Source organism: Phocoena sinus, chromosome 18 (genome assembly GCF_008692025.1).
Source record: "Phocoena sinus isolate mPhoSin1 chromosome 18, mPhoSin1.pri, whole genome shotgun sequence".
NCBI lineage: Eukaryota > Metazoa > Chordata > Mammalia > Artiodactyla > Phocoenidae > Phocoena > Phocoena sinus.
The window spans coordinates 1,514,456-1,524,999 of record NC_045780.1 but is presented as its reverse complement, the minus strand read 5'-3'; the positions used below and the strand labels follow the sequence as shown (position 1 = coordinate 1,524,999).

The 10,544-nt window shown below is 44.6% G+C and overlaps 1 protein-coding gene across 1 annotated transcript in view; it reads left to right on the top strand.

The window, feature by feature from the left end:
- The first annotated feature begins 5,600 nt into the window (after positions 1-5,600).
- MICU2 (mitochondrial calcium uptake 2) overlaps positions 5,601-10,544 on the top strand; it is an 89,073-nt gene continuing 84,129 nt past the window's right edge. Inside the window, exon 1 of the mRNA XM_032611106.1 lies at positions 5,601-5,845. Within this exon, the coding sequence (XP_032466997.1) occupies positions 5,636-5,845 (210 nt within the window). The 5' untranslated portion in view covers positions 5,601-5,635. The remainder of the gene's footprint in view (positions 5,846-10,544) is intronic.

The window sequence follows — 10,544 nt, the reverse complement described above, 5'->3', positions numbered from 1 at the left end:
CAATTTAATCACACCGATCTCACTAAAATAATATTAACAGTTTTAGAGAGAGCAAAACATTAATTGCACCTTAAATAATAAAATTTAAATTTTATAAATACTATTTCATCTTTTATCTCACCATTTAAGTTTTTATTATGTGATTTTTAACATTTAGTTGTAAATGTGTAGATTTGGGAAAAAACATACACAAATGGGGGTAACACACTTTCACAAGTTCTAAGCCTAGGGGCACAATCCAATGTGTGGAGACCCCTGCCCATAACAGGGCACTGTGGCGGCGGGCTGTGTCTGCATCTCTAAGGGGTGGCACTCTGCTTGGCATGGATTCCACACTCAGTATTATTTGCCAAACGAAAAAAAAAAAAGCCACTCTGGAGTGGCATAGAGTGAGAATTTTAGAACTGGAAAAATAAACTGAAAGCAATCTCCACATTTTCCAACCAGGAGACGGAGGTTTAGGAAGGTTAAATCGCACAGCTAATGGAAGTATGGTGAAAGAAATGTTTTAGGAAGATTGATCTGACATAGATCTATGGGCTGCTTCGGAGGAGAAAAAGAGTAGAAGCAACAGTCCATGGTAAGAGACGACAGCGATCATCAAAGCCTGCAGTGACGAGACCGTGAGCTGGGTGATGGGGAGGGAATGAGAAGCAGAGGAGGATCTGAAAGACGTTGAAAATGCAACTCTTGGCACTGCTTTTTCACTGTCAGGAAGATTTCATCTTGACCTATTTCTACACATGCTGGTATCAATCACGATACCCAGATATTTTTACCCGTGGCCCCAAGCTGCACAAAAAAGACATAATTAGCAATTCTTTTGACTCATCTAGGGCCTCTGAGGATGATTCATACCCTCTGCTACACAATTATCCACCATAAATATAGATTAACCTCTGTCTATTCCAAGCAATAGTTCTTTATAGTGTCCATTCAAATACTGTTTATTACTACAGGGCTGAGTCCAACATCTTTAATTTATCTTTTGAGACCCTTCATATTTTTTTCTCCTCCACCTAAGATAATGAATCTTAACACCCATTATTCTGTAATATAACAGCAAACAATCTTTCAGAAATCAGGATAGCAATTTTTTTTATCTTCCCCACACATGCTAGGATTAAAGAGGCATTTGAGTTGATAACTTCATCTTTTTAAATGGAGATACGATAGAATAAATGCCTTCAATAAGAAAAGCTAGGTGGGGCTTCCCTGGTGGCGCAGTGGTTGAGAGTCCGCCTGCCGATGCAGGGGACGCAGGTTCGTGCCCCGGTCCGGGAAGATCCCACAGGCCGCGGAGCGGCTGGGCCCGTGAGCCATGGCCGCTGAGCCTGCGCGTCCGGAGCCTGTGCTCCGCGACGGGAGAGGCCACAACGGTGAGAGGCCCGCGTACTGCAAAACAAAAAGAAAAAGAAAAAAGAAAACGAAAAGCTAGGTGATCTCTTTTGTTCAAGACCAGCAACCCAGAGAAAATTAAAGTCAGGTTGTCGGCAGGAAGGAAGATGATTTAGAGAAGCCCATGGGACAGTGGGCGAGAAAGGCCAGGATAAAATCTGGACAGGTAGAAGACGTGGGCAGAGATGGTCTGAGCTGCAGAGGAGACCAGGCACGAGGTGGGTGGGGATGCCAGAAAGGAGGCGTGAATACCCCAAAGACAAACGTGTAGAGGGGCCAAGAGAGCTGACAACCTGTCCATATATTGGTGGAGATTATTGCATGACCCCCTAATGGCCCTCAAGCTACTCCAGGGCAGCCCTGAACTAGCCCTTCTGCTCCAAGCCATGGAAACACCCACCATATCTACCTCGTGCCCAGGCTGTCAACCCTAGTGTTCCTCCAGTCTTGGAGGATTCTACCTGTAGAAACCCTTCTGGCTTCCCAAGTTCTAGATCAAGTCTCCCCGCTTCCCTAGATGCCTTCCTCTCTATTCAAGCTCACCACACTCTTCCGCCTCTGTTCAGTACAATAGTTCAACGCCATCCTGCATTGTTTTGAAATTCAGGCTTGGTCTCTCCAGTGAAAGTAACGCCCCTTGAGCACAGTTTTTCTTCCATATAAATTTTGTCCCTCCTACAGAAAAGGAGCACAGAGTAAGTGAATTAAGAATGATACTTTGAAACGATCGGTGTTTATATTGTCTTTCTCCAATCACCATTTAAAACAGCATAAATCTGATAGCTTTAGAAGCCATTCCTTATTCGGGGATTGGTTTATAAACTACATGGTTGAAAATACATCCCAGCCAGGGACTTTCTCTACAGCTGGTGAGGAAGAACTGAACAAAGCCAGAGAGCCTAAAAAGACCAATACATTCAATGTGTTCAGACAAATGTCAGCAGCTTCCAGGGAAGATTTCATACTTAGAATGGTTAGTTGGCTAGAGATTGGCTCTATTATAAGAGTGTGTTTCCTCTGCAAAAGAAAAGTTGGAATGCATTAAGTCTTAATGAGAGTTCTAGAGGCCTGAGCACATAACACACATAAAATAATAATAATAATTACAAAGCACAGTTTTTCAAGTAGGTTCAAAGATTTTCAGCAAAAGAAAATAATTAAAAATGAGGCTTTTGTCTTGGAAAGTAAATTACACAATAGTAATATTTCTGTATGTTTGATGCCCAAAGAATGGAAATCGCCACAGCAGTGCTTCACTCGTGCCGTCCTCACTTGGTGACATATTCACTCCTTCACTGAATGTCTAATATGTGTGGGGCATTGTGCTCAGAAAAATAAGATATCCTCGCCCACGAGGATGTCAAACTGTGGGAGAAATACAATGTTTTTAAAGACACCAAATGCTCTGATAGGAATATACCCCTATTTGGGGCTTGGAATCATGACTACATGATAGATGCCAGCTTTCATTAAATGCGTAGAGGAACTGTGAATTAGGTGGCATGTATACACACAACCACACAACTACATTTTGTAACTGTGGTTCCTGGAAATCAACAATAAGCTTTGGGATTTTCCAGGTGGTCCAGTGGCTAAGACTCTGTGCTCCTAATGCAGGGAGCATGGGTTCGATCCCTGGTCGGGGAACCAAGATCCCGCATGCCAAAAAAAAAAAAAAAAAAAAAGAATAAGCTTTAAGGTAAGACATCCAGGATGTACAAACATGTCCTAGAAACCCTATAATCCCCAGGGACAGAAACGAGCTAGATGTCAATAACCCAGAAAAGCAGGACATATGCCGAGAGCTACCAGAGTCAGCAGAGGTGGAAAACGGACCAGAGGTCTATGGGGTCAAGTCAGGTAGGAAAGAACGGGAAGGTCTCGGGTTAGACAGGCCAGCCCTCTGGACTCATTGGCATTTGGCCAAGCTCATTTGTGATCAGAAGGCAGCAGTGAACCAAATCTTGAAGACGGTAAGCTGACATCTGCGGTGAGTCTACAGGGCACTTGACTAGTCGCTTCCTGTGGGACATCTCATGTAATCCCCCAACCCCAAACCCTGAGACAGTGTTTACAGTTGAGAAAATTCAGACTCAGAGAGTTTAAGTAATTTGCCCCTAATCACAGTGATCATGCCGGTAGAGGCAGGATGCAAACCCTGTGGTCTGGATCAGACAGCTGTGCACTGAGTCCCTCTACTTCCTGCCTGGGAAGGACACCGAAAATGGTTGCAGCAGCTGGGAAAAATGAGGAAGCTCCAACTGCAGAGCAGTTTAGACAAGCTGGCTAAGGAAAGGGAGCAAGAAGGAAGGGCGGATCGTGACAAGAGGACCCAAGGCATCAAGTGGTCAAAGTAGATTTAGTGTGGCACTTGTTCTTTGTTTTTGGGTTTTAGTTTGTTTTGCATAACTTCAAGATGGCAGTGATTATGTGATGAGGACTCTTGGCACCTTTGACATGGGCTGTAAGTTACTGCATGCCCCAGTAAAGCTTCTGATGGCTTAGGGACATTTCAGAGGCTGAACCAAGTTTATTAAGTAAATTTACTCTGAAAAGTAAAGAGCAGTGAATCTGAGGATCAGAGACTACAAAACAAAGCCAAGCCATCTGCCTCAGCTAAATCATTTCTTATAATCAGTGGAACGGCCAGGACTGAGGTGTTGCCCAAGCCTGTGCTGGGGAAAACACCTGGGTCCCTGATGCTAGAGATGTGGGGAAGGCGTGCTGCTGCATCTGACTCGGGGCCAGGTGGGATAATAGACACCATCAAACACTTTTTATTAGAAGAGTTTAAAGCCAACACTCTGCAAATAGTGATTGCCTGGTCCTGGAAGATCCCACATGCCACAGAGCAACTAAGACCACGCACCAAAACTACTGAGCCTATGCCCTAGAGCCCGCGAGCCACAACTACCGAGCCCACGTGCCACAACTACTGAAGCCCGCACGCCTAGAGCCCATGCTCCACAACAAGAGAAGCCACCGCAGTGAGAAGCCCACGCACTGCAACGAAGAGTAGCCCCCGCTCGCTGCAACTAGAGAAAGCCCGTGCACAGCAACGAGGACCCAATGCAGCCAAAAATTAAAAAAAAATTAAAAATAAATAGAATACATTTTTTAAAAACAGAAAATTTTATTTAAAAAAAAAAAAAACAGGGCTTCCCTCGTGGCGCAGTGGTTGAGAGTCCGCCTGCCGATGCAGGGGACGCGGGTTCGTGCCCCGGTCAGGGAAGATCCCATATACCGCGGAGCGGCTGGGCCCGTGAGCCACGGCCGCTGAGCCTGCGTGTCTGGAGCCTGTGCTCCGCAACGCGAGAGGCCACAACAGTGAGAGGCCCGAGTACCGCAAAAAAAAAAAAAAAAAAAAAAACTACTTCGTCAAAGTTAGGCGGCTGGGAAAGAAGATGATTTAGCAAAAACCAAAGAGCAGATGAGAATGTAAGGACTGGAAGGATTTAAAAGACAGCGAAGACGCTTTTTTTTTTAAGTTCGCCAGTTTTGCAAGACAAAAAACGTCCTGGAGATGATGGTGGTGATAGTTGCACAACAACGTGAATGTACTTGATACCACCGAACTGTGAGCTAAAAGGTGGTTAAGGTGATAGTGTTATGTATATTTCACCACAACTGAAAAATACATTTTTTAAGAAGTTTGCTTAGCTGCCACAGTGAGACAATAGAATACAATATTTTTAAACCAGGTTGTGTCCTCGAGGCCTGTGCGGAAACATGTAGAGCTTGAGCAGCTTTCTGACTCAGGTAAGTGATTCGGAACGCAGCCCGTTGTTTGCCGAGCCGACCCGGTTCCCAGGACCCGCAGGGCGTGTCCGTCAGCGCCCAACACCAGAGACCCTGTCGCACCGCCTTGATCACGCCCCCCGGGAAAGCGGCTCCCGGCTCACCGCGACTGCCGCCCGGTGCCAGCCAGCCAGCCGCCTCGCGCGACCCCGGCCCCAGGCCCTTGACCCCCGCCCGGCCCTAGCCCCACAGGACACGCCCCCCCTCACACGGCACGGCGATCCTGGTGCCGCACCCGGCGGCGTGCCCACTCCCACCCGGCCACTGCGCCCCGCCCCTGCCAGGCCCCGCCCCTCCCCGAGGCCCCGCCCTCAGCACAGCGCGTGGGCTCGGGGGCGGGGCGGAGACTGCCTGGGTCTCGCGACACCGCGGCCGCGCGCGAGTTTTCGGGCAGCTGTGGGAAGCGACGCGAACGCGGCGACGGGGCGCTTCCGCAAAAATGGCGGCGGCGGCGGCGGGCGGCGCACGGCTTGCGGCCTGGGGCGGAAGGCTGCGGCGCGGGGTGGCTGCCGGCCGGCGGGCGCGGCCAAGCTCCGGGCCCGTGGCGGCGGCAGTGGTCGGCGTGGCCCTGGCGGGAGCAGGAGCAGCATGGTACCACGGCCGCGTGAACATGGCGGCGCCCCAGGGCGGCCTCACCGTGGTAGCCCAGGTACGGGACGGGCCCCGTCCGGCAGCCCCGCCGCGCCCCTCAGTCCTCGGACGCCCGGCGGGTGGAGGGTGCGGGTGAGGAGTGGGGGGCTGGGGAGGCCCCCGGCAGCCTGCGCCAGGGACCCGCGGGGACGGTGGGGGCGTGTCCCGTGCGCCCGGGCCCGCAGCTGCGCCCCGTGGTCCAGCTGTCCTAACAGGTGACCTTTTTAATAATAAAAGAGGCAATTGGCTGGTCGATGCTTGCCAGGTTTGATGGTCAACTGTCAGGAACAGTATCACATGTCGTAAACCTTCATGCTTCCGCGGACTGAGTACCACGCAAAAGACGTTTCTTTTAAAACTACCATGTTTGAAAGTAAAGGTCATGTTCCCTGGTTCAATATCAAATTGTCACGCAAAACATTTGAACATTTGAAAAAGAGTACTACTTTTTAAATATTTAAAGGACATTTTAATTCTTTTAAGTTCGTGTGAATATTTTTGAAAATTAAAAGCAGTATTCTTTTTCTGTTGGTTAGATTTACATTATGCCTTTCTAAGTGCCTTGAGTTCTGAAAAACTCAACGGTCATATACAACAAAAGAGAGGAAAGCAGGCCTTGTGAATTAAAGTTAAGTATTGACATACAGTATGTTTGCTTGTATTCAATTAAGAGGCCACAATGTTAAAACGGGCAATAACTCTCCCCCCATTCTCATACCAGTTCTGATTACAGGTGGAAGGATCTGTCTAACGGTGTTTTATAGTATTTTTGTTCATTTTGTGTCAAGCAATTAAGTTTATTATCCATCTTCGGTTTCTCTGCCTCTGTTCTCAACCGCTTAATTCATCCTGTTTAATCTTCCCAAGAGAATCACTTTAACTACATGACATACGCTTCTTCAGAAACCATTAGTGCCTCGTGCTCCTAGGATGAAATCCACATTTTTAAATTTTGTCACGCAGAGCCATCCGTCGTCACGCTCTGACCTAGCGCTACTCAGACACACTTTCTATCAAAGGGGTTCACTCCGTGTGCCCAGAAATGGCTTCAGTTTTACCCCCTCAGCAATTTGTAGATTCCGGGTTCAGTCCCTCCTTGTCACTGTGTTTTTGTGGCCCACTGCTAGCCTGTTTGTGTTTTCAGTTCCTGACAGGACACTAAAACTTTACACCAGTGTGGTGTTTTGAATTCTCCCCAGCTCCCTTCCCTCCCTGCAACCTTTGGTACTTTCAGTTCAGCTAAAGTAATACAGAAACCATTGTATTATCAGTGGGTTTACAAGGTCTGTTGACACAGCATTTGCTTGATCTACTGTTGGACCACTTTTATTAAAACAGTGGTTTTCGTCCTTTTGCCACCCCAGTGGACTTGAAGATGACCTCACCTTCTTCTCAGCAGCAGTGGCTGAATACAGCAGGAATTGAGGGGCCTGTAGTTTGAAAACTCCCTCCACCTCACTGACTGGGGTAACATTTCCCTAAGAGAGGGCCTGTCAATCCCGCCGCTGCCCCGGCCATCAGCACCGCCGCCGCTTTGGAGTCATGTGTGCATGGTCGAAAACTGCTGAGAAAGATGTGCTCTTGATACACTTTTATGTATTATATAGTTATTTTACTTAGCATTGCAAGGTGGTACAGTCTTCCTGACATAGACTTAATAATAGTGATAATGTCCTTCATTTTCAGTCATCAGAGTAAGTGATTTTTCCAATAAAAATAGTGAATTTATACTCATACGCTTCAGATTTCCATTGTGACCAGTGCTTGCATTTGTGAGGGTCAGTCAGGAATTAAGGGTAGAATTCAAGCTCATGAAACAGAAGATATTTTGGCATTTCCCTTCTTTCTTTCTTCTTTCCACAATTATTGAAGTGCTACCTCTGTGCCAGGCAGTATGCAAGGAGTGGGGAATTAAAGACATGGTTCAAGTGCTTACAGTTTAGTGCGGGGGCAGTTTTAATACAGGGCGATAGTGGTGGTAAGTGCTGGGGGCACCTGGAAGAGCCCCTCCCACAAGCTTGGGTTCCTGAGCAGTGACCTGTAAACTGATGCCTGTGGGACGAATGGAGTTTGCTGGGCAAAGAGAAGGGGAGGAATACTGCACGCAAGGGAACAGTGTTGCAAAGGTCTGGCGGGAGGAGTTGGACTCAGTATGATGAGAGCTGTACACGATGAGGTTCAGAACAGGTAGAGGTGGCAGGGAATCAGGTCATGAAGAAATTTTTATCCTGAGGACAGCAGGGAGCCGTCATAGGGCTTCTTAACCTTCATGGTCCCCCAAGAATACAGGCATAGAATTCAGGGAGTCTTTGAATTTAAATAGAAAAAGATTACATTTTTGTTTTCTTTGACCTATAACTTAACATTTTCTTCAATTGTGAACTTAACATTTTCTTCAATTGTGAATGTAGGCAACTAGCTACAGAAGTATTAACGGTAACCGACAGTATAACAACCTCAGCCTCAGACCTTTTCCTATTCTGATACAGTTGTTACAGATATCTCAAAGTATCCCTTCTTTGAAATTACAGCGCTTATTAAACATGCCACCATATCATGTTATTTAACGCATAAATCAAGAATTACACATATTACTCTATTGCAGATTTGACTTGGACCTTTGGAAAGAGTATGGAGACTTTAGTGAAGGGAATGGATTGAAAATGAGGTCAGGAGCTGTTGAAATAATTCAGGAGAGAGTTGGTGATGGCTAAATTAGTGGATGAATTTGAAAGAAGTTTAGAAGATAAATTTGCAGAGGCTAAGTTGCAGGAGTCTTGTGTAAAATGTAATTGTATTGTTTCAGAAAATATGCAGGTTCTCCCCCACTATCCAAAAGTAGAGCATTCCTGTGAAACCTTTTGTAAGCCAAAATGGCATAAAGTGAAGGAGCCGTTAGGACACGTCTTGCTAACGGAGGCACAAAATAAATGGAGATGAAGCACAGAAGCTCACAGACAGAGTTCAGAGCTCTGGCATCTGATGCTGAGATGCTGAGTGTAGTCCCCAGGGCCGCTCTTGCTGCCTGGGCTGTGCGCTGCCCCTTTAACGGGTCGCTGAAAAACAAAAGCTGAGCAGTTTTTTCGATTTTTGCCTTTTTTCGTAAAAGCGAAAATCTCCAGGTTTCTTTGGGTTAGCGGAAGCGAGTACTGTGTAGGTCTTTGGTGAATTTGGTGAAAGCGAAGTGGCCTGAAGCGGGGGATCCCTACAGGAGTCCTGAACAAGTGATTACATCTGGACAACAACGTATTGCTCCTACAGATATCCTTTAGGGCATGACTTGCTTTAGAGCATGTCAGCCTGTCAGTTACTTGTATGTAAGCTGCTTCCTCTGAAACACTTAAGTATATTTGAAAACTGTTCTAGATTTTAGTATTACTCTCTTTAAGTATTATTATATTTGATTCTGGCATAGTAAAATCAGATAAATGATAGAAGGGAGAAGACAAGATTATTCTATTATTCCAGTCCATTCTGCCTTAAAAGGATAGCTGCATTCTTAATAAACCTTGGTATATTAAAAAATATAGAAAGTTATTTCATGGAGAAACAGGAGCTCTAGAGTTTTCAAGTTGCAATGGCAAAATAATCTTCCTGCAGGAATTTCAATACTATGTAAAAGTTTTTTTGCTATTACTGTATTTTGCTATTGCAAGCTAGAAATAATATATTGGTAAACCAAAAACTGATGAAAACAAACATCTCCATATTACTAAGTAAATCCTCAATGGCATGTAAGATCAGACTTAAAAGTAAAGCTTTTCTGAATCATTTTGATATTATAAATCCTTGTGAATAAGGCCTAAAACTGAGGGGGGAGAAAAAGTAAAGAGAAAACCATAAAGCCAAAGTTAAATGCATTACAGTTTGCAGGTGACAGCAGTGATAATATTTTATTTGTTCTTATTGATTTGTTGAATGAGTATTTCATTTATTCTCTAAATTTTTATAATTTTTGGCCTTATATTAATTTTCAAATTATATGTGATATTGAATATATGTTTCCCTGACTTCATAATAGGATTTTTTTGGTTTGCTTTTTAATGAAAAATTTGTCCACCATGTTTAAGGTAGAATTGTTTTATATAACCTAGTCTATAATACTGTATAAATGCTTTTTATTCTAAATAAATCCAAATTTTTTATTCTGTAGATTCATAAGTATCAGATTCCCTTTGATATGTTTATTTAAATTTGTATTTATAAATCCTTGGAAGCGTTTCTTAACATTTAATTCATTTTTCTTTTCTTTTGTAGAACTTATCACTCCCTGAAATTATTTTATCTACTTGTTTATTTTGTCTCCCCCAGAAGAATGGCCTCTTATCTTTTTCATCTCTATATTCTTGGTGCCTGAAACATTCACAGTCACACAATGGCACGTAATAAATGTTTATCCAAAGAGTAAATAAATGAACTGCACTATGTAATGAAGTGACCTTGTCAAACTTTGGTTTGATTAGTCTTTGTAGACATAATAGGCAGGCAGTTTCTAGAAATGTTCAGAATCAGCTCAGTTACTAAATGTCCTATGTATACTCAATTACACACTTAGAGTCATAGAGACATATGCCATTTTCTCAGTAGGAAACCTAAGTAAATAAGAAACCTTGCTCTTTTCTGCTGTATCCCAAGAGCCTAGAAAAGAGTCTTGTGCATAGTAGGTGTGCTAAGTATTTATTGAATGGGTAAATAAATTGATGAAATCTATAATGAAA